Consider the following 23,586-nt stretch of genomic DNA (forward strand, 5'->3'; position numbering starts at 1 on the left):
AATTTCGAATGAATATTTTCACCGAATTGTAATGACAGCACAATGTAATGTCTATGGAAGTTTGTAAAAGGCTTCTAAAAAGCTTCGTACAACACGGTGTTCAATACAACTCCGTTTGCGTGCATTGTCAATGCAAAAACAGCGGTCGATCCTGATAACGCGATTTACCGCGGGGAGCTGAAACGAGGCCACGCAAGTTCGTCGGCGATATTTTTGCACTGAAACTTCGAATCGAAAAGGGAATAACGGCATTTGATAGAGCTGGATTTTCTCAATCACGTAGGTCAAGTTTTTTACGTGAATTTCAGTGTTAAATATTCTTATCAAGCAAATAAACATTAGGCAGTCGATTAGTAGTAGGTCCAACCATACAGCACAACTGAGTGCGGAAAAATAACATCCCAGGCGTTCGAAGCTGTTAATATCTCACCTCATCAGAGCGGGTATCTCAAATCACAAATACATGCTCTTGAATTCAGATTATTTTCTTGACATGTTAGTAAAAAAAAAAATAAAAATTCAGGCGTCTCATGATTGTGGTTTGAGACTTTCATCAGCATGTATCTTGGGGTATTTTGTAAGCCAGAGCAAGGCAGTATGTAAGTTGCAGACTGGCTCATTGTCTTGATGATAGTGACCTAGATAACAGTGAATACCTTTTCTTGGGTGTTTTGGGGGAAAAAAAAAAGAAAAAAACTTCTGCCGCCGGTCGATGCATATTTACTTTCTTTAGGTTTGGAGTCATGGTGCAGTATTTTATGAAATGAACAATACTTTCAGTTGCCCCTTGCTTTGTCACCTACTGTACTCCAGTGCAAGAAATGTTCAAGGTGTTGCGCCACATTCCATTTGGCCTTCAACCTCGTAGAATATGGCGCGCCAGACCATGGAGGCCAAATGGTATATATTGCACCAGATATATTGCAGTTGTCCATAGATATTTCATGTATTAAAGGTGTTATTTTTAGTGCCAAATTGTGTAACTGATAAAGTAATCTTCCTATTGCATGAAGACAAAACAAAACTGACCTTTCTTTTTCTGAGTCTGTCAATGATAGACTGAAAAGAGTTTAGGAAAACCAGATCAACACACCTACATTATGTAGGCACATTGAGATTAAAATTCATCAGAGGGCATGATTGTTCTATTTTGATGTGCCAGTAAATAAGTCAAACTTCAAAAAATTTGATATTTGAAGTACTAATGGTAGTGACAGCTTTCCTTACCTGTGGACATGTACCCTGTTGCTTTGCACTTGTTACAAATCAGATTTGTACACTGCTGTGATGATATTCATGGTTTCCTCTATTTTTTTTTTTTTTTAATTCAGATCAAATGAATAAGGTCCATAGAGCGTAAGCATGATGATGGGAGATCAGCTAATCCTCGAAGAGGATTATGACGAAAATTATCAGCCCACTGAAGCAGGTAAGATGTAGGCCCTATCAATTACTATAACATTGGTGACCAAAAATAATAAACAAGATACAGCTATAATGAATTGTTACCGCAAAATAGTTTATGACAAATTGGACTATGGAAAATACACTTTCATAATAAAAAAAAATATGATTCCATATAGGTGCAGATTATTATTACTATTGATGCTGACATTGAATGTTTCAATACATTGAAGTATAGTTATTGTTATTTATGAAAAGAAAATGATGCCCTATTTAGAAATAATTTGCCCAAGTTGAAGTATAGAATTACCAATAAACATTGGGCTTAAAAGCCCCAAAGTCAAAGGTTCAGCATGTGCATTTACTTTCTATGACAACATGAAAGAGAGAATTAATGTGCATAAAATGTATGAGTAGATAATTTAATCATCTACTTGTTGTACAATAAATTTATTACACTCTTGAAAAATAGGGAAAAAGAAGAATAAAGAGCTATGATGTATATGAGATGAGAAAGAGTTGATTTCAGGAGCAAATTTGTCTGTTTTCGGAATATCTGCTGACTCTATGCAGGTGAAAAATGAATAGCTACCTGTAGTGTAAGTGTGCACATTTGATGAAATCAGAATGCAGAATGCAGAAATAAATACAGTTACTTAATGGAGAAAATTATTTATTGACAGAAATACATGAGTATGCTACAGCAGTGATTGGCATTGACCCAGAGACTGAGCCTGAGTTGATGTGGATTGCCAGAGAAGGGATCAGTGCACCACTCCCAGCTGACTGGAAACCATGGTAACCATATTGCTTCATGCATGTTCCGAGACTATTAGTCAGGTCGCTTCGTGAAATTACTGTTACCTGGCAGATAAAAGCACCAAATGTGGAGAGATGATCACTCAGCACCTACTTATTGATATTAGAGTAGGAGCCCTCTCGAATTGTTTATTTTCATGGTATAAATGCTGAATTTTATTTTGCAGAAAATTTTGAAGGCTTGAAACTTTCAGAAATTTTACGAGGAGTCAACATTTGCAGTTAAGCAAAATGCACAGGATTGTAAGAAATGCATTGAATGCCAGTGGCAATTTGCAAAAGTTTCATGTGGCAAAAATAAAACTGCATTTATGTATCTAAGGAAGCATAGTAACAAAAAAGAGGTTGCAGATTGTTGTAATGTTTTTCATTGAACTAGAAAACTTGAACCCAATCTTTAATTCCATGATCAACAGAGCATTCAAAACATGGAGGTGGTTGAATCAATTAGTGGTTTATATAGGCTTAAAATGTGAAACAGTAATCTAAAAAATTTGACGTTAAACGACCTGACTATATCAAGTGCAGAATAGGAACCTTATTTTGATGCTCGGTGCAGTCACATCAAATGTTTTTCTGTCTCTGATACTTTGAGAAAGCCTCAAGGTGATGAGGGGTTTCCCATCCAAACTTTACAGTGCTGACACTCAAATAGATAGTCTTCCTGATTCCACAAATCTATTTAGGCTCGGGGACAAAAAATTATGTGCTAGTAAGCATTGTATAATAAGCATTGTGCTTGTGCATTCCCCTAATATGGCGGACAATGACGTACTTCCTCTACTCTTGTGCATGGCCCTCACTTTTGTCAGCACTGAATATTGTGAGCAAATTGTGCTGGTGCTTGAGCATGTGAGTGTGAGACATCTGGCTTAGGCTTGTCTGTAGCTTGGAGCTTGGCTCTGGCTGTTACTTGTAGTTATTACAGTGAGAGGGCCTGAAAAAAGGGCTAACTGTTTGTAACCTTTTTGTTTGCTGTTACCATGTACTCTATGGGATGATGAAGACAAGTGCCAGTGTTCATGAAACGAACAAACAAACCCAAATTGAAAAGAGATTCTCTGGACTGCCATGGAGTGTGAAAGATTAATGTAGATATGCAAGGGGGATGTGAATAGATAGGCTTACGTCAAAGTGATGCATACTGTAAAACAAGAAATTTTTGCTTGCGTGAAATTTTAGCAAATATTGCAGAGAGCCAAGATATGCAAAATTAAAATGCATGGAAAGTTCTTGTCTACACTATGCACTGAATGCCAGTAGCAAGTTGCAAAAATCACATACTGCAAAAAGACCATTTGCTCCAATTCACAAAAATTTCATGTTGTGAATATTTCTGGTTTTACAGTAAGATTTACAATGTTGTGTGCTCCTTTTTCCTCACTGATGAATCAAATGATACACCAAGAAACTTTGAAGTGCTTGCAAACATAATGAATTTGATTCTGCATTTCAAAACTTCACTGAGTCATGATTTTGATAGTTGTTTTATAGATTTATTCTTATTTTTCTGCATGCTGTCCCTGTGTAACTTAAAGTTGCTCTTTGTTTTTGTTGACATTACAGTCAGGACACTTCAGGGGGTGATATCTACTACTTCAACTTCACCAGTGGGGAGAGTACTTGGGACCACCCGTGTGATGAATTCTACCGGAAGATGGTACAGGAGCAGAGGGAGAAGAACAAGGCTAGTGGAGGAGGAGGAGGAGGAGGAGGAGGTGGAAAGAAGGAGGGAAAGAAGAAGAAAGACAAGAAATCCAAGGAGAAACAAGACGGGGGAAAGAAGAACCAGGGTCTAACTTCAGTATGTGGACATTTCTATGGAGTTTGTAATAAAATGCATTTTAGATGGATTCTTTTTTATTCTTTTTTTTTTTTTTTTAATATAATGCCTTTTAAATGCATTTTTCATGACTTCACCTTTTTGCCTGTTCTGGACTCAATAACTCAGAGAAAACTGAATTATTTGAGTAGATAATTGCATGGTTGGTGAGGATATGTTATGGTAGCCTAATTGGACATTATCTCTCTGTAGTAATATTTTCATGTATACATGAAGAGAACCCATAATTGTGCTTCGTTGCTTGTCAACATTACTGGGCAGCCATAAAATAGAAGCAGTAATGTACCAAGTATTGCACAGAATGCATGCTATATGCAATGCCTTCAGAAGATTGTTGCATGTTAGTTTATTTGTTGATTTATCTATTTAGTATATTATATTATATTGTGTGTGTGTGTGTGTGTGTGTGTGTGTGTGTGTGTGTGTGTGTGTGTGTGTGTGTGAGGGGAAACAGATTAGTGTGCATGTATCTGTTACTGTTACCTGTGTGTAATTTTTCAAGTCTCCCATGTTTTACCTCGACAGTCTCTTGGACCACTGAAAGGAGAGAGCAACCTAGGCTCATCCCTTGGTAGCCTTAAAGGGACAGGTCACTTGAGTACTCTGGGCTCTATTCAAGACCCAGGGCCAGGTAGTACCCTTGGGTCTACCACTGGGGTGAGTTTAGAGGATGTGAATCATGCTACATTTTGCTGAAAAGTTCATAAATATACTGTCTAGCTGTGTGCAGGCCTAAATATGTAAATGGCATGAAACCCCCAGTCATTGGTACATGTAATAAGTTTAGTGAGTACTGAGTAAGTGCTGTAACAGTGCAGTGCATATATGATGCATAACATTTTGGCAGATGTTACAGCATGGAGTAGATATCCTTGCTTTAATCCAAATTTCTGTATCTAATCTGAGAAAGGTTGTACGATTCCATTTGCACATTGATATAACAACTATTTGAATTCTGCCTATTTGTTGTGATTCTATGTGACACGACACACCATAACCATTTACTATCTTTCAAAATAGCTTTCCCAGTGGCCTCTCATGTCATAGATTGTAAAAACAAAAGTTAAAGACACACTTAGAATATTGTACTCGACAGTAGCTACATGTACAATGTTTATGCTGATTATGCTCCATTTGCAATAAGTAATATTGCCCAGGGACTGTTCTCCAAATTACATGCCATATAAGTGTCAACAAATTTAGCTATAAAATCTTTTAAGACAGAGATAACCATACTTTTCTTGTTGAATGTGTGTTTGTGTGTGTTTGAGTCAGAATTTTGTGCTAGAGAAAGAAAGAAGAAAGAAAACATGAATAGGCTGTTTTGTTGGCAATATGATTATTCATATTTTTAATACCATGTAATTCTAATTAGAATGTAACACTTACTACAGATGTTTCAGTTCTTTTTTATGATAGATACATTTGCCATTTGCAGACATATAAGAAAAAAAATAGTTAGGTATAGATTGTCTTTTGCTTCTCTTTTGATTCTACCAAGGTCATCTGTGAGAGCTGTAATTTGCATTTTCTCCATTTTTCTCCTTCAGAAGAAAGAGACAAGCTTTCTGAAGAAAGGAACTCTTGATGCTAAACCTCTGTCTGTGACAGGTACCCGGGAGGAAAATATCCAGATGATGCCAGACTTCTCAGAAGATGTGAGTTTGATGGAGGGAAGGTGTGACTGTAGAGATAGTCGAAAGTCACTTGTTCTGTCATCATGCAGTATAGGGCCTAACAAATAATACCTGAACAGTGTTATTTGCTTTCCCGTGTTAATGCTTTGTCCATATTGATGTAATGTGCACAGTTGGTGATTTAGTACTTTTATATTCGTGAAATTAGTTGTAATATCAAATTGAATTGTAGGAAAGAAATGGATCCACATATATAAAAGTACTCATTTGAGTCAGTTGCCACTTGTTTCCCTGGAAAGATCATGCTTTGATTGTTATCTTCTTCTTCTTCTTCTTCTTCTTCTTCTTCTTCCTCTTCTTCTTCTTCTTCTTCTTCTTCTTCTTCTTCTTCTTCTTCTTCTTCTTCTTCTTCTTCCTCTTCTTCTTCTTCTTCTTCTTCTTCTTCTTCTTCTTCTTCTTCTTCTTCCTCTTCTTCTTCTTCTGATTAAGTGCAGTCCACCATCTGGTGTATAGTGCCATATGAAATAGTCTTATATGTTGTTCAGATGATTGGGTCATTTGATAAGTGGTGATTATATAAATCTATATGTAATTTACATATCTCTCTTTGGATTCTACCCAGGAACCAACCCCGAGGCTGAACTTGGATCTGGACCTGCAGGATATCGGCACTCTTGGATACGAGGTTGGTGTGACATTTTAGTGTTAATCCTGCACATGTTTGTGACAAACTGCAGACAATTTTACACATTGCAAGCTTGTAGGGCCTAACCGTTTCAGATGTAAAAAGACCCCAACCCATACCGATATATCCCAATAGCTGTGAACAGCAGTCCTAACCCCTCTTCTGAACAAAGGTCACATGTATATTAACATGGTATCTCTCAATATTTTTTCCTAATTATTCATGTAGACATTTTAACATAATCATTAACTAGTTGAAGACTTGTAATTTTAGGTCACACAAAGCTGTAATTCTGTATACAGTTCTGTATACAGATTGAAATGCAGTTGTGGTATCTTGTATTATGTCCCACAACCATTATACTTTTAGATGCACACATGCTGAATTCAACTACAAAACATTTATGAAGAGATTCCACTGGCATAATTCTTTTACCCATGAAATGATGTTATAATCACAGACGTCAAATCCAGTGTTTTCAGGGAAATCTTTTTCACAACCTGCACTTTGCGCTCCACATTGCCTTATTGCATTCCTTAGGTTCCCCTTGTACTTATATTACATGACAAAGTCATGTACATACATGGATAATTGCTACAGTACAGACCTGTTTTATTTTGTGTGTTTCGTCAGGAATCTGAAGCTAGTGAGCCCGCCCTCAAACATCTCCATGCCTCCGATGATGATAGTGACGATGATGATGTCAACGTGGTGAGAATGTGGTTTGATTTGAGACCATCAGTCCAATGTTCAGTAAAATGCACACATTGAAAGACAGTGTGCACATTGACCAATCCTGGGATTTTGTTCCCTCCAATTAATTACAATAACAAACATGTTAGTGTTGATATCTATACTTGATGGTAATAAGGGTTTGAGCCTCACTGATTTCCAGGGTAATAAATGAAGCTGATCCTTTTATGTTGGAATAGGTGGAACATTCATGATTTTTGTCCCCGCCGAACGAGTTCGAGCAGGGGACTATGAAACGGGCTCCGTACGTGTGTGTGTCCGTGTGTCCGTGTGTCCGTCCGTGTGTCCGTCCGTGCGTCCGTCCGTGCGTCCGTTTGTGATCAAAATGTTCAAAATGCTACTCCTTCGCCATTTCTAACCCGATTTTGATTCTGTTTGCTTTATATGATAGCACTACATGGGAGCTTTGAAACTTCTATAAAGAATTTCAGTTCTGACCTTTGACCTTGACCTTTGACCTATATTGTACATTTTGCTTCAAAATGCTACTCCTTCACCATTTCTAACCCGATTTTGATTCCGTTTGCTTTATATGATGGCACTAGGTGAGGGCTTCAAAACTTCTACACAGAATTTTGACCTTTGACTTCTTTGACCTTTGACCTTGATTTTTTGCCTATATTGTACATTGGCTACAAAATGCTACTCCTTCGCCATTTCTAACCCGATTTCGATTCCGTTTGCTTTATATGATGGCACTAGGTGAGGGCTTCAAAACTTCTACACAGAATTTTGACCTTTGACTTCTTTGACCTTTGACCTTGATTTTTGACCTAAATTGTACATTTTGCTACAAAATGCTACTCCTTCGCCATTTGTAACCCGATTTCAATTCCGTTTGCTTTAAGTGATGGCACTTGGTGAGGGCTTCAAAACTTCTACACAGAATTTTGACCTTTGACTTCTTTGACCTCTGACCTTGATTTTTGACCTGTATTGTACATTTTGCTATTAAATGCTACTCCTTCGCCATTTCTAACCCGATTTCGATTCCGTTTGCTTTATGTGATGGCACTAGGTGAGGGCTTCAAAACTTCTACACAGAATTTTGTCCTTTGACTTCTTTGACCTTTGACCTTGATTTTTTACCTATATTGTACATTGGCTACAAAATGCTACTCCTTCGCCATTTCTAACCCGATTTCGATTCCGTTTGCTTTATGTGATGGCACTAGGTGAGGGCTTCAAAACTTCTACATAGAATTTTGACCTTTGACTTCTTTGACCTTTGACCTTGATCTTTTTACCTATATTGTACATTTTGCTACTAAATGCTACTTCCGGCGGGGACATATATTACGCACCGCGTAATTTCTACTTTTCCTTGTTTTTTTTTGTCTTGTGTGTGGTAGAAAGTTTTTGACAAAATACATGTACCAGAATGAATATTTGAACTAAACAAGACACTTGAATGGTAGAAATATTTTGCTATTGTGAGTAACGTTCTCCAAGTTATTCAAATTTATTACAGTACGTTTGGTTGTTTCATTTTTCTGAGACTTTGATGCTCAATAGATCTCTTTCTCTTGTCTGACCTCTCATCTCTGCCCTGATTACTTTTATTTTCTCTTTTCTCTACATTTGTTTTTTTTTTTCAATTTCTCTGTCTTCCTTTCTTCATGTTTGCGCTTACTTTTCCTTCCTTTTCATTTCTTGCTATTCTGCCCCCCCCCCCCCCCTTCCCCTTTTCCACTCTTCTCCATGACCTGACAGGACTTTGGCATAGATGCAAACCTGTCTAAACGGCTCGGTCTGATGGATGCAGACAGCCTCATGCCTGCTACTAGTCCAGAGCTCCCAAAGTCCAGGGTATGTACTGCAGACCCACCTATCTACACATGGGTTGCCTATTCACACAAGCCTTTGTAGGCTGGTCCTTTGCACCTCATAGTGGGTCAGTGTGGTTGTATGACTGTGCCTGAGCTGAAAAGATATTTTGTTAGGAATGGTAGGAGACTATTTGTGACTGTGCTCTATGAAACCAACAAAAATCACTTGCCAAGATTTTACTTGAGGACTCAAAATTGGTGAAATGGGTCAACCTAAACAATCTTTAGATTTTTGTATTTTCTGAAAGAGCAATTCTTCTTCTACATTATTCAAAGTTTGGGAACATAAAAGAAATGGGAAATTGTATGTTTTGCACGTTTTCTAGAACACTTTTTTTTTTTTTTTTTTTTTTTTTTGGGGGGGGGGGGGGTAAAATAGTATAATTTGGTATGTCTTAGAGACCTCTAAGAAAAACCCTTTACACACTCCTCACTTTCAACTCTCATAACCTTTGAAAGGATATTGCTACTGCTTTGAAAGTCTGTATTACTAAGGAATAGAATGTGTGGATGGAGTGTGCTCACTTATATCTTAATCTGATAATTCCCTTCTTTATTATTGCTATACAGTTTGACTTTCTGTCTTTTGTCCCATTTATTGGACAGAGCACAGCTTAGTGAGGTTATAAGCACATGAATAGCCCCTGAACTTCAGAGGCTCTTTTCTCAGTAAGCACTTTTCTAGAACGTGTACATATCTTTCCATTCTGTAGAGAGGTTAAGAGAGTCCATTTGAATTTAGTTATGAACTACTCTTAAGCTTAGGGTCTGCCCTTCAGGATCTGCCTTCAAGTAAAAATACATGTTTGGTGAATTTTGGGTGCTTTTGTGATGCAGGGTCACATTTGTTGTGAACGGAGAAATGTGTAGATGGACAGTGTGATAGAGCAGGATGATGATATATAACATTCAGTCTAATTCTTATCATTTTTGTTAAAAATTTTGATTAGTGATATTTTCTTTGTGAATGATGAATGACCACACTCAATGCTTACAACTGGAAGTTATTTTACCACACTATCTAGATGCTAGTATAGAATTTTACTAACGTGTATCACATTTATGCTGATCTATCCTGCAACTAAGAGTTCCTTGTGAAAGACTTTTGTTTGTAAAAAATTTGTTTCATGATGTATTTCTGTTTGTTTTGTTTGTTATTCTGCTCTGCTCTGTGTCTTCTGTGCAGTTTCTGAAGAGCTCCAAGAAAGAAGATAAAGGTCCCACCTCCAAACCAGCTGTAACCCTGGATTCGTCTATAGACAGCACGCAAGGGCGCCCTCTGGAATCATTAGACTCAAACCTTGGACCCAGTGCTGGGAAGGTATGATCTAGACTTCTAGAATATGACATCATGCATTATGGCACTGATATTGTGTGTCCTTGCTGAATTTAATGGGCTGGTTTTACCATATAAAAAGATGAAACTTATGTATCAGACTCATATGTGACCCTTCAACATCACAAAACCAACAAAAAGTCACCAGTCATGACGTTTTGTATGTAAGGGCAGATTCTAAAAAAAAAGACTTTTATGCTGTAAAATGATGTGTAACTCAGTACAAATGGACTTTTGTACCATCTAGATAATGGGAAGAAGGTACACACTCTGGAAAGGTGTTTACTGAGAAAAGGGACTTGGAAGTTTAGAGTCCGTTCGAGTACTTAATCTCACCAAGCTCTGCTACAAGAAAGTGTTCTAGAATAGCTGCAAAAAAAAAAAAAAATAAGTAAAGAAGGGCGGGAAGAGACAACACAATTTCTCATTTGTTTTATAATTCCAAATATGTGACCCTGCACCTCAAAACAAACAAAAAGTCGCCAGACATGAATTTTTAGTTAAGACTATATTCTGAAAGAGCAGACTTTAAGCATTAAAATGATGTATAACTCAAATCAAATGGACTCTCCTAACCTATCTAAATGTTGGAAAGAAAGCACAAACTCAGGAAAAGTGTGAACTGAGAAAAGAGGCTCTGAAGTACAGTGTCTATTCAAGCGCTTCATCTCTGCCAAACCGTGCTGGCTGTGCGATGATAGGGACAAAAAGCAGGAAGTAAACCACCAGAGTAACAACAATGAAGGGATTAGCAAATTAAACTGAAATTAAGCATGCCTCATTAACACATTCTGTCCATAATACATGCCAATTTTCAAAGCAGTAGCACTATCCTTTCAAAAGTTATTAGAGTTGAAAGTGAAGAGTGAGGACAAGGTTTTTCAGAAATGAAAAAGGGATTCTAAAGACACACCTAATCACACTATTCTACCAAAAATGTTCGGGGTAAACTGCTAAAAAACACACTTTCCTGCCCGTTTTATGATACCAAATTTTAGCATAATGTAAAAGACTACCCGCTCTTTCAGAAAATATAAAAAAGTCAAGTTCGGCTAGGTTGACCCATTTCACTTATTTTCAAGCCTCACGCAAAATCAGTGTGTGCGACTTTATGTTCGTTTTGAGGTGCACGGTCACATATTAAAATTGCATAGAAGAAAAGTTTCTCTATCAGAAAATAGATGTAAATGCACAAATGACTAGGTTGACCCATTTCACCAATTTCAATCTGCTCATGAAATTAGGTTATGTGATTTTTTTTGAATGCATAGTCACATATGACATATAGTCATTCAGTGTTTGTCTCATTCAAGTGCACTGGGAGGTGTAGAGACATAGTTTTAGTAAAAATAAATGTCGCTTTGTTTGTAGGTAACTCTGAAATTACTTCGCAAATTTAGTAATGATTTAACACTTGTGGAATCACTGTGCAGATCTAAATTCATAGAAATGTTCAAACTTATCAAAAGGAGTGATTACTCTAAATTGCAGTAACTATGTACATTAACCCCATCATTCTAACAATACATTTAACCCCATCATTTTAAGTGTACACAGGTAAACTCGGTGTTTGTTTCCTATATGTCTAACTCACAGCTAAGCAGTACTGTACCCGCCATAGGATTGTCATCAGGACCAGCTGCTGTACCCAAGATTGATACAGCAAAGCTTCAACGTGAGATGGAGGAAGAGGAGGCAAAGATGTCTGCTGAGATGGAAGCAAAGCTTAGTGCAAGGTATCAGTCTCATCTTCTCGTAACTCCTGGGGACCATTTCATGAAAGTTGTCAGTCTCTGACAGTAACCATAGTAACAGTCAGTGACCAGAGCATCTCAGCCAATCAAAACCAAGGATTTTGCTGAAATTGTCAGCCGCTGACTAAATTGATGATCCCCCCCCCCCCCGATCTTCTCTTCACTCATTCAGCCAGTGTGCCTTTCTCAATGTACAACCTTTCTTCTAGTGAAATTGCATTGCAAAAGAATGTGATATCATATAGAAGAAGTTATGCTTTTTTTTTCTCCTTCCAAATGACTCTATTATCCTGTCTCCATTTCAGCATAATTTCTTCGAAGAAGAGTTGTTCTTGAGAGATGCAAGTGTTGTGATATTATTGGTAGCTAGCAGTTGTCACATTTTAGACTACAGCAGCCAAAGGAAGTTTGTTTATAATCCAGTCAGCTGACTATCTTGCGACTGCCATGCCATATGGTAAAGTGATGGAAAGTGGCTGTCTTGAAATCTACTCTGATTGGCTGATTTCCCTAGGAGGGAGGAGCTACACAAAGAATTGAAGGACCAGGAGGCTGAGCTGCGCAGGGACCAGGAGCAGGCAGTGAAGGTGATGAGGGAACGGCTGGAGAAGGAGCTGGAAGATGCCAAGCTGGAGCTCCTGGAGGACAAAGAGGACAACCTGAGGCAGCTGAAGGAGCAGGTGAAGAAGGAGGAGGAGAAGGAGGAGGAAAAACTCAACAAGGAGAAGGAGAAGAGTCTTAGGTGAGGGATTGGTTTTCAACACTTCTACTTCAGTAAATTTATGGTCGTAATCATTGCTGTTTAATGTCCCATTTATACAGGGTGTTTACAGTGCTCAACAAGTACTCCTGAAGTGCTCTAAAGCATTGCCTCTATCAAGGGTAGGTTCAGGAGCACTCTGTAAGCACTTTAACTCATATTGAAATAGTCACCAACGTTTGGAGTTCTTCGGAAGTGGTTTGTGGTGTGTGCTTTGCATATATTTGAATTCCGTGTTGGCAAAACTTACCATTATGCGATCATATTGCAGCATTTGAACTGTTTGAATGTGTATATTCTTTCAACAACTACCTTCTCAAGAGTGTGTCTGTTTGCATTCATAAGTTCTGTGATGTGAATTCTTTCTTGTTATTCCTTGACAAATGATGCTAAGTCAGAAATCAAGGATTTGTTCTGTTATATCATTACAAATTTTAAAGTTTTTGCTTCAAAATCTCAACAGAATTTCTATCAGTTTCATAAAACTACTTTACATATATATTGCATAATAATAATAATAACGTGAAGAATTTATATGACACCTGTTACAAAAAGTTTCAAAGTGCTTTACAGATTGTAACACCAATGAACATTGACAACTTACAAAGGAAACAAACAAAAAGATCAACTACCAGTACAAATAATACATAAATTACGTAATCATTGATGATGCATTAATGATACATGTATTAAGAAAATAGGTTCGTAATCGCAACTATCTGTTGTATAACTTGTTGTGCATCTTTAATTTTTTCTGTAGCAACAATATAATTCTAGATTCATTTTCTGTTTTACTGTTCTGATATTCCTTGTCTCCTGATGTGGAATCAATCAGTGAGATGAGGAAGAGAGTGAAGGAGGAGACAGAGGAGGAGGAGGCACTCTTGATGGAGGGAAGGTCTGATGCCATCAGAAAGCTGAAGGAGAAAATCAAAAAGGAGCAGCAGAGTGAGGAGGACAAAATCAGGTGCTCGTAAAGTCAAAACTTTCATGTAAATTTTTATTTTTGTTTAAACCATTGAGGACGAGTCCCCAGTATACTCTGCAAGCGTCTATGGGAAATGTATGTTGTAGCAAAATCAGTACGTCTTCAACTGGTTAAGTGAGCCTGTTTCAGGAACTGTTAAGAAATGTGAGATGATATCATTTTATTTTACAGAAAGCTCACATGTACCAGTGACAAAATGTGCGGACTACAGTAGGTATTGGGGTGGTGCGATGATTTGTAGTTTGCAATACATATTTCTGCCATCAATTTAGGATGCAGAGATCAGAGTCAGATAGAGATGCATGATGCATACTTGCCAACTAGTAAGATTTTATCAGATTCAGTAAGATTTTTTACATTAAAAATAGCAAAATCAGATTTTCTGTCAGAGAAATTAGATTTTAAAAAAATATTTAGAAATACCTTTCATGTGTATTTTCTGAAGATTTGACTGAAAGTAAGATTTTTAACTTCAGTTTGCATATAAAATAAGATTTTTGCAATCCACAAGTAAGATATTTCGTCTTGAAATGTTGGCAGGTATGCACGATGGTTCACAAAGGTTGATACAGAAAGAGAGTGGCCTACCATGCTGTCAAATATCTAGTGGAGTTTCGTTATTTCATGAATTTTCAACAGACGGAAGAGGAAATCAGGGACTTCACAATTCTACCTTAACTTGGTTTTAATACCTGGTATAATTATTCTTATTACATTTCTATTCCCCATGTGAATTTTTAGATAAATCTTACTCCAGATTTTTAATGAACTGTACTTATTACTCTATGAAAAGGGATGACATGGAGACGGCCCTGAAGGCTTTACGGAATGAGGTCAAAGACCTGAGGGAAAAAGAGGACGAGAAACTTGAGGAAGAGAAGAAGAAGGCCTTGGAGAAAATCAAGAAAGAAGTGACAGCCTTCCAAGAAGAAAAAATGGCAGACCTGAAAAAGGAACAAGAAAAGGTGCAGACTTTGCAGTGTAAATGTCTTGTCTGGAGCTAAGTTATGATGCAGAACAGTGCACATTACCATGCTCAGTATAAGCAAGGAGGTTCCACCTACCTGGTATAGTTCTAAATAGTTCATTATGAGGCAACATGGATACAGGACAAGACAAGGCATGACATGACATGACTTATATCACAATAGTGCCATTGGCTTTGATGTTGTAACTCTGAAACTAGCATTTGGAGAAACACAGCAAAGACAGCAGAAGGTGTTAGTCTTGATGAGATATATATACCACAGAAGAAGACAAAGCATGTTGCCCTCCCTTGCTTAGCTTAGCTGAAATTTACAGATATCTACCGAATTCAGACCAGGAATTACTTGTCCAAGGATGATTAAGCCATAGTTAAGTCTGTCTGAGACTTTAAGAATGCAATCTATAGACTAAGGGTTCCATGGAGTAAATCTGAACTTCATTATGAACTTGAATTTGAAATTTTTTGTCTACGATATGCACTGAACTTGAGGATTTTAGTCATTGCTTTATTCATTTTGCCTTTGTCGGGCTTTCAAGTGATTCAACTTTTCCTACTTTTCCTAGTTTTTTGCTTAAAATCCTACTTTTTCCTACTTTTTCTACTTTTTTGGTTAAAAACCCCACCCAAAAAAAAAAAAAATATGCAAGGCTAATTGAATAGTTGATATTCAGAAATGATGAGTAGACTCTAGTTGCAGATTCTTCCTGGTGGGGAGAGCCTCTTCAGCATAAAAGAGGGATAACACAGAGCTTTCTATAGCTTTCCACAGTTTCTATATCTCTTTTGTTCCCAGATCAGTGTAGACCTTCTCATTTGGCAGGACAGTTTCTACAACCCTTTAATTCTCAGCTCAGTTTGGACCTTTTCATTTGGCAGGGCACTTTCTATAACCCTTTTTTCTCAGCTATGTGTACACCCTTTCATTTGCCAGAACAGTTTCTATAACCCTTTTATTCCCACCACAGTGAAGACCTTGTCATTTGGCAGGACAGTTTAAATAACCCTTTTATTCCCAGCTATGTGTAAACCCTTTCATTTGGCAGTACAGTTTCTATAACCCTTTTATTTCCAGCACAGTGTACACCTTTTCATACGCCAGAACAGTTTCTATAACCCTTTTAATCCCAGCTATGTGTCCACCCTTTCATTTGGAAGGACACTTTCTATAACCCTTTTATTTCCCAGCTATGTGTACACCCTTTCATTTGGCAGGACAGCTTCTATAACCCTTTTTATTCCCAGCTCAGTGTAGACCTTTTCATTTGGCAGGACAGCTTCTATAACACTTTTATTCCCAGCTCAGTGTAGACTTTTTCATTTGGCAGGACAGCTTCTATAACCCTTTTATTCCCAGCTCAGTGTAGACCTTTTCATTTGGCAGGACAGTTTCTATAACCCTTTTATGCCCAGCTCTGTGTAAACCCTTTCGTTTGGCAGGACAGCTTCTATAACCCTTTTTATTCCCAGCTCAGTGTAGACCTTTTCATTTGGCAGGACAGTTTCTATAACCCTTTTATTCCCAGCTCAGTGTAGACCTTTCATTTGGCAGGACAGTTTCTAGAACCCTCTATAACCCTTTTATTCTCAGCTGTGTGTACACCCTTTCATTTGCCGGAACAGTTTCTATAACCCTTTCCTTCCCAGCTCAGTGTAGACCTTTTCATTTGGCAGGACAGTTTCTAGAATCCTTTTATTCTCAGCTCACTATAGACCTTTTCATTTGGCAGGGCACTTTCTATAACCCTTTTATTTTTAGCTATGTGTACATCCTTTCATCTGGCAGGACAGTTTCTAAAAGCCTTTTATTCTCAGCTCAGATTAGACCTTTTCATTTGGCAGGGCACTTTCTATAACCCTTTTATTCTCAGCTATGTGTTTGAGTTTGTGAGTTTGGACTTCCAAGCTTGAAGCACTGGTCAATATGACATATGTTTGTTTGTTAATTTATTTCCTCTCTTCAGGATATTGAATCTCTGAGAGCAAGTCTAAAGTCTGAGCAGCAGGATGCTCTGGATGAACTGAAGAGAACTCATGAGGAGGAGCTTGAGAAGAAGAAAGCTGAAGCAATACAGAAACACAAACGGGTAAATCAGTTTGGGATGTTGCTAAAGTAAACAGCATTATGAGATGAAAAATTGATTACATGGTTTTGCTAACATTGAACGATCAAGAATTAAAAATGATAAAAAAGAATGAGCAGCTCAAACCATACACCAATGTACCCCCAAAAGAAAAAGAAAAAAAAAAAAGAAGAAGAAGCTGAACAAACCACAAAAAAAAGGGTCTGCATTCAGTTCCTTTGAACATTAGGCTTGTTTTTGTATATTTGTTTTCCCATTGAATAGTTAACATGTGATTCAGAAACTGTGTTTCCTGATAGTATGACCCTTAACCCTTCACCCCTAACAGGACATGGATGACATCTTGTCAGAGCTGAGGGATGCACAGGATGAGGAGAGGAGACGGGAGGAAGAAAAGCTTCGACTGAGCCGAGAGAACCAGGCAGCCATCAGGGACATGGAGTCAGGGGTGAGCAAAGATCACTCACATTACATCTCTCTTTATGTCTTCATCTAACCTTGGAAAGGGTGGGGTGGGGCAGTGAAGTCATAGAAACAAATCTGTTAAGGCTGGAGTAAAGTTAGGCAAACTTTTCAAAAAGGAATGGTCATTTGAATGTCACCATTGCTATCGTGCAGACATCCTAGTGTAAATGCTATGGACATTTTATAGTTATCTTCTTATTGTAAAATAGGAAGTAAGTCTCTTAGTTTATTGCTTTCTTTTAAGTGTCATAATGTGTGTATTAGATAGCAGAGACTCCAACCCCAAGCACCTTCAGATCTGGAGATTCTCCCGCCTGAAACCCCTAGCAAACGGGAGACTCCAACTTGATGTGCATGAAGCGCGAAGTTCCTTGTTGCCGGGGTCCAGCTCTAGGGTTCTAGATATTATCTCGTGCTATCTAAGGCTTATTTTTCAACATACGATGACACTAAGTAAGAAATTGTTTCAAACGGGAGAAATTAAATCTCAAGCGGAAGAACAGGAGATTTTGCAAAAATTGGCTGTCCGCGGGAGATCTCCCGTCGAAAGCGGGAGAGTTGGAGTCTCTTAGATAGTACTCTTACGTCCAGCGATACATTTCACCTGTTTTGACATGAAGGTACAGGTGAATATGAAAGGGCTGTGTATTGGGTCACTATTCTTTCCAGTTGATATAAAGTTTTGTTGTTGTTTTTTCCGATACAACTGACTGCAGGTGTGCCCATGGTTTCTAAAGTTCCCCAAGTCAGAATGAACTGTCATAATATGTGTCTCTAATGAAGTTCATATACATCATGTGGAGACATAGTTCCACTGGATATGAGTTGGGGGTTGTCAGTAAAAGTTAGATTAAAGTGTTTGTCAAGTGGTGATAAATGTGAGACAACGAAAGATCATGTTGGTTTCACCCAGATGGAGAACATTCTCCAGGAACGAAAGCAGGCTGTGAAGGAGGAGCAACAGAAGGAGCTTGAGAAGATGAAGAAGGAACATGAAAAGAAAGTCAGAGATATGACCAGGGAATTCAAGGAGGCTGTAAGTCCATTTCTGCATATTTGGTTAATCAACAGTCTGCACATGTACTGCAATGAAGGGGTTGTCCATGATGTCATCTTGATTATGTTCGATAGCGACTTTTGTACGGTAAAGTTGCAAATATTGCACTTAGCAAAACATTAAATACTAGCAGCTTATTAATTGTTGTCCAGCTGCTACTGTTGAATCTACAATTATTGAGGAGTGCAACTGGCTGTAAGCTGCTGTATTAAAAGGGATTCTGGCCAATTCATATAAGTTTTTAGATATGGTAATATGTGTGTCATAGGTTCATATTTCTGTAATTTGATATTACATTACTAACTTTTTGGAACAACTGAATAACTGATATTGTTCAAATCACTTTTAGGACATACAGAGAATATTAATTCTCGAAGTAGCTGATGATTTTTTGTCAATATCAATATGACAATTTTGCCAACTGTGATGACTTGAGATATGTAATTTACTTCTCTCAGCAGGCTGAATGTGTGAATCCCTTGCCTAAACTGTTGAAGACGGTATGATTTGCTTTTAACATGCATTTCCCATAAACATCTGCCCGAGTATGCTAAGGACTAGTCTTCAATGGGTTAAGATATTTTTTTTCTGTTACTCTGAGTTTACATTATCCCTTGTTATGTTGTACAGGAGCAAGATGAGAGGAAATCCTTAGAGAAGAAGCTGGAGGAAGAGAAGGAGAGACTGGTTAAAATTCACAAGTCAGCTTTGAAAGTTTTAAAGGATGAGTTTGAGCAGAAGAAGGAAGACTTTCATTCCAGCCATGAGGAAGAGGAACAAGCACTAAAAGATGTGAGTATGTCTCATGACTGTGACTCAAAGTGGTGATGATGGTCCAACCAGGGTTACCTCTTGATACAGCCTGCAGACTTTATTCATCATCTTCACGGAATTTAGTTTCTTTTGTGTTGATTCTGAATTTTGTGACTGTAGGTTCTGATGTGTCTCCATGTTTCAATCTTTCTGAATTATTTGTTATGAACCTCATACTCTCAAGAAAATAGAACAATGTATTTTTAGATATTTTCTTGTTCTACCTGAGAAAAAGTATGGCAAAAAACTGTAGCTATTAAACATCAGCGATGAAATTAGGATGATTATTGTCCCAGTCAGCAAATGGTTACATTCATGTGAGTAAAGGAGAAATGAATGTTTATCACACAAGCTACACACTAAAGGGATGATCTCTAATTAGGTCTACAAGTTGTATCATTGATGACAAGCAATATATAAATGAGTTTTGGTTAATGGATCATTTTCCCTTATAATCATTAGTTATTTTTGATGCAAGGATACCATCATAAAACGCACCTATTGGCAGCTCCCTACTGATAACCACCCCAATGATATCATCCCCTCAAACCACCAGGTGAGTGATGCCTTGAAGGAGAGGAGGAAGACCTTGGAGAAACAGAGCAAAGAGATGGAGAAGGAGGAGGAGAAGCTGACAAGGAGGAGGAAGAAAGTGGAGGAGGAGAAAGAAAAGCTTCACCAAGACCAGGAGGCAAGATCCCATCTCTAGAGTGTATTTGTCTGTTGTGCCATGCAAAATGTACAATTAGCATGTGATGTTGGAAGGATTTTGTTCAGTTATTTGTTATTTATTTTTGTTGCTTTTTGGGGGTGGGGATGTAGGATATGGAAGTTATCTAGAAACTGAAAGGAATCTGTTGCCATTGTAGAGTAACAGCAGCAATAAACGAACATAAGATTTTTAGGATTTTGAGGGGCTTATCCTCTGTAGGATTCATTAAGTCTAGAATTCTTTTGCATCTATGTAAATTGTGAGAGACTCTGCTGGAATGTATTCTATGGAATAGTGTAAGCAGCTAATGTATAATAACTGTTTTTAAAGGGGATGGCTAGTAACTGATCAGTGGGAATCAGTGGGAATGCTGGGGGTGATTGTTCCAATCATTGTGGGATTCATTTAAGAGTACATTATATGTCTATTGTTGTGTGAACATTATTTGCTTCAGAATGGTCTCATATTCAAGTAATGTGCAGTTTAATAATGTTAACAATCGCCCCGTCACTGTACAGGCATGCTAACCTGGAAACATTAAACTGCACATTACTTGACTATGAGATCAATCTGAAGCAGATTATTTTCACACAACAATAGATATATAATATACTCTTAAATGAATCCCACAAGGATTGGAACAATCATCCCCCTGCATTCCCACTGATTCCCATTGATCAGTTACTAGCCATCCCCTTTAAAATCAGAATTGGTAGCAGAAAACATTCAGTATGTTCATCTTGGATCAAACGTAATTACTTATAATGAGCATTGTTAGTATGTTTTACACTATTTCTGTTCAGTTTGTGTGATGTCCATTTCTGTTTCATGTTGACTAATTTTGTTGCATGATGTGAAGTAGTCTGTAATGATCATTGGGGGAAAGGACTCCTTAGTGATTGCGTGGGAAATTCAACTCTTTGCACATCCCCATCCCAAAAGGATCCCCTTGTTACTATACAAATACAACTTGTACAGGGGAAAAATAGTAAATCATTTTCAGTTTTCAGGTTGATACAAGAGTATGTGGGAATTCTACTTTTCTGCTTCTACTGCAAAATGTGGTCAATATCTGTGAATGTTAAACAATCCTTATTGTACTGTTTTAAAGGGAAATTCCATTCTGACATGTTGCTTGGAATGAAAACAGAAAATCAGAAAAAGTAGGTCAGTAAAAATTTTGGAAAAAAAAATGAGACACAAAAAATTTATGAACTGTATTTGTAAACGTTTAAGGCAAGTTGGTGACTCTATGTGATGTACATGTTGAGCAGCTCTCAGTGTAGTTTGGACAAAAAAAATCCACCAATTATCATTTTTCACCCAAGACTATTTTTTCTGTTCCTGGTATGCTATAAGAATGACATATTTTCTGCATGTCCACCTCAGCAGATAAGTTCTGTATGTGCCCAAATATTTGAAAAAAAAAAGAGAAATATATAAGATTAGTCAAATTTTGTTTACAAAACAAATGGGAGAGCTGGTGAACTCCAACATCACACAGAGTTGCCAATTCGTCTTACTCTCTGAATTTTTAAAATTCGTATGTTTTTGTGTGTGTGCCTGTTTTTCCCCATTTTTTTTTTCTGAATCACATCACTGATTTTTCTGTTTTTGTTCAAAGCAACATATTTGAAAGCAAGAGATTATAAAAGCAGAGGGGTAAAGATGTGCTACAAAGGGAGACAACCGATAAAAATATGTCATAGAACATGATATCTGATTGGAATTTCTGGTTAACGGTGATCTGATAGGAGGTGCTGGAGCTGAAGGCTAAGAGTGGAGATGTCTCCCTGATGGAGGGAATGGAGAAGGAGAGGCAGGAGCTGGTGGAAGCCATCAAGAGAGAACGACGGAGACTCCACGATCTAGAGAAGGAGAAGGATGAGATGGAGGGTAGAGTGAGGAGTCTACATGAGCTTTCCAGGTACATTGTAGGCAAGGGGTATAAGGGAGCAATCTTCAGTCCTGACATTGTGAGATGTGGTTCTATAGCACCATTTTGTCATCTCTGACTGCTCTTACCCCAACACTTCATGCTTTGATGGCATGGGTGACCTATCTGATCCAAAGTGTGCCCTGGTCAACTGCCTCACCCAGCTTCAGGGTGTACCTTAAGATTACCTAACAGATCTTCTACTCATACGAATGACAAAAGAAGAAGAAGCGCCATTACAGTTTGGCAATCATCAACTAAAATGCAAAGTGCAGAAACAGGACCATCCCTGATTGATTCACCTTCAGACATCAGAATAAATGTGATTTGATAATGCTTTGTGAGTTGTTTTTTGGAAATTGACACCATGTCAGTGAGACTGATTCATGATAGTAGATAAGTCTATTACATCAATGGTAGATTTTGAAGGTGAAGTTAGTGTTGAGTCTTGGCTTACTGGCACATTCAGTACTGGCAGTGCAAACACCCCAGATATCACCGGAGCAAAAGATGAAAGGTCACCTATGTGAAAGATAAAAGATTAACACCTGTATCGCAATCTCACATCACTTATTGCCACACAATGTGGTTTTTCTTCTCTCTATTCTAAAATATACAGACAAATTCCTACCAATGAGGAAACTGACCTTCCAAATGGTTACCATGATAACCATGTGACTCCTCGTGACTTGAGGCGGAGGCGGCAACGAGATGTCCGGGACACACCAGGTGTGGATGTGATGGAACTCAATGAGCTAGATCCAATGACACCCTCCCCTACAAAGAATGTCAGACCAATGGTACATCCCAGAGACTTACCAAGAACACCAGGGCAGTGGGATGCTCCACTTTCAAGAGGTAAGGTCAACTTCCAGTCTCTGCAAACAAGGGCCACTAAGGTGATGACAGATGATATCACTTCAACAGATGTTGCCTTGATCAGGAAAACAGATATTTGTTTATGCTCTGCATTTATTACAATATGTTTATGATACATTTAATAGCAGTATGTGTGCAACAGTACATAGTACACATATTGTTTGGCAAAGTTCAAAAAAAAAAAAGCCACAAAGATTATTATTTTGAGATGGAATGTTTTGAAATGACAAACTATATATGTGACAAAATTAATTTGATTTCCTCTCTCCGCAGAGGCCAACCCTTTGAAGTTTTGCAAATTTTCATTGTCTGCAAATTATTGCAAAAGAGCATTGTGTCAAACGTCTGATCGAAGACCTGCTTACATAACCAAATAAAAAGCTTTCTCTTCATTGCTTAGAATATCACCTCCTTGAATTATTCTTCCTCTGTGTCCTGTAACAGGATGTTGCCAGCTGTGGAGATGGGTAGTCTTTTACAAGGCATCTAAGCTTTTTTTTAAATCCCCTTAAGTCCATCCTTTCCATCCACAAACTCTGCAGATAAAGGCTAACACCTTAAATATTGTGTGTCCATCACTGTTTGACCCTGTCAGAAACTGATGAAGATGAGGAAGACTACCATGACCGTGGTGGTAACCAGGTTAGGAGAGGAAGGAATAAGAGTGGAGCTCAGAGGCATGCAGGGTACAGCCGAGCCTCATACGACATTGACAGGGACAAGGTGTGTATGCATGCTATCGTCTGACCACAGGATATCTTGCGACATGCTTCTAATTCTATAGCAGTGGTGCTAGAAACTATGCCATGAAACTACAAACCTTGGTGACCTTGTGCCAAGCCACAAA

At 38.0% G+C, this 23,586-nt stretch overlaps 1 protein-coding gene across 1 annotated transcript in view; it reads left to right on the forward strand.

Annotated features, from left to right (window-relative positions):
* The first annotated feature begins 1,336 nt into the window (after nt 1–1,336).
* Nucleotides 1,337–23,586, forward strand: part of LOC140229987 (uncharacterized) — a 33,047-nt gene continuing 10,797 nt past the window's right edge. Inside the window, exons 1-21 of the mRNA XM_072310184.1 lie at nt 1,337–1,429; nt 2,088–2,202; nt 3,790–4,027; nt 4,592–4,723; nt 5,617–5,724; nt 6,326–6,388; nt 7,022–7,099; nt 8,855–8,950; nt 10,157–10,291; nt 11,903–12,042; nt 12,575–12,802; nt 13,656–13,787; nt 14,602–14,773; nt 16,758–16,880; nt 17,206–17,325; nt 18,256–18,378; nt 19,030–19,191; nt 19,769–19,903; nt 21,679–21,851; nt 22,480–22,718; nt 23,335–23,462. Of these exons, the coding sequence (XP_072166285.1) occupies nt 1,363–1,429; nt 2,088–2,202; nt 3,790–4,027; nt 4,592–4,723; nt 5,617–5,724; nt 6,326–6,388; nt 7,022–7,099; nt 8,855–8,950; nt 10,157–10,291; nt 11,903–12,042; nt 12,575–12,802; nt 13,656–13,787; nt 14,602–14,773; nt 16,758–16,880; nt 17,206–17,325; nt 18,256–18,378; nt 19,030–19,191; nt 19,769–19,903; nt 21,679–21,851; nt 22,480–22,718; nt 23,335–23,462 (2,907 nt within the window). The 5' untranslated portion in view covers nt 1,337–1,362. The remainder of the gene's footprint in view (nt 1,430–2,087; nt 2,203–3,789; nt 4,028–4,591; nt 4,724–5,616; nt 5,725–6,325; nt 6,389–7,021; nt 7,100–8,854; nt 8,951–10,156; nt 10,292–11,902; nt 12,043–12,574; nt 12,803–13,655; nt 13,788–14,601; nt 14,774–16,757; nt 16,881–17,205; nt 17,326–18,255; nt 18,379–19,029; nt 19,192–19,768; nt 19,904–21,678; nt 21,852–22,479; nt 22,719–23,334; nt 23,463–23,586) is intronic.

Source organism: Diadema setosum, chromosome 6 (genome assembly GCF_964275005.1).
Source record: "Diadema setosum chromosome 6, eeDiaSeto1, whole genome shotgun sequence".
NCBI classification, from domain to species: domain Eukaryota; kingdom Metazoa; phylum Echinodermata; class Echinoidea; order Diadematoida; family Diadematidae; genus Diadema; species Diadema setosum.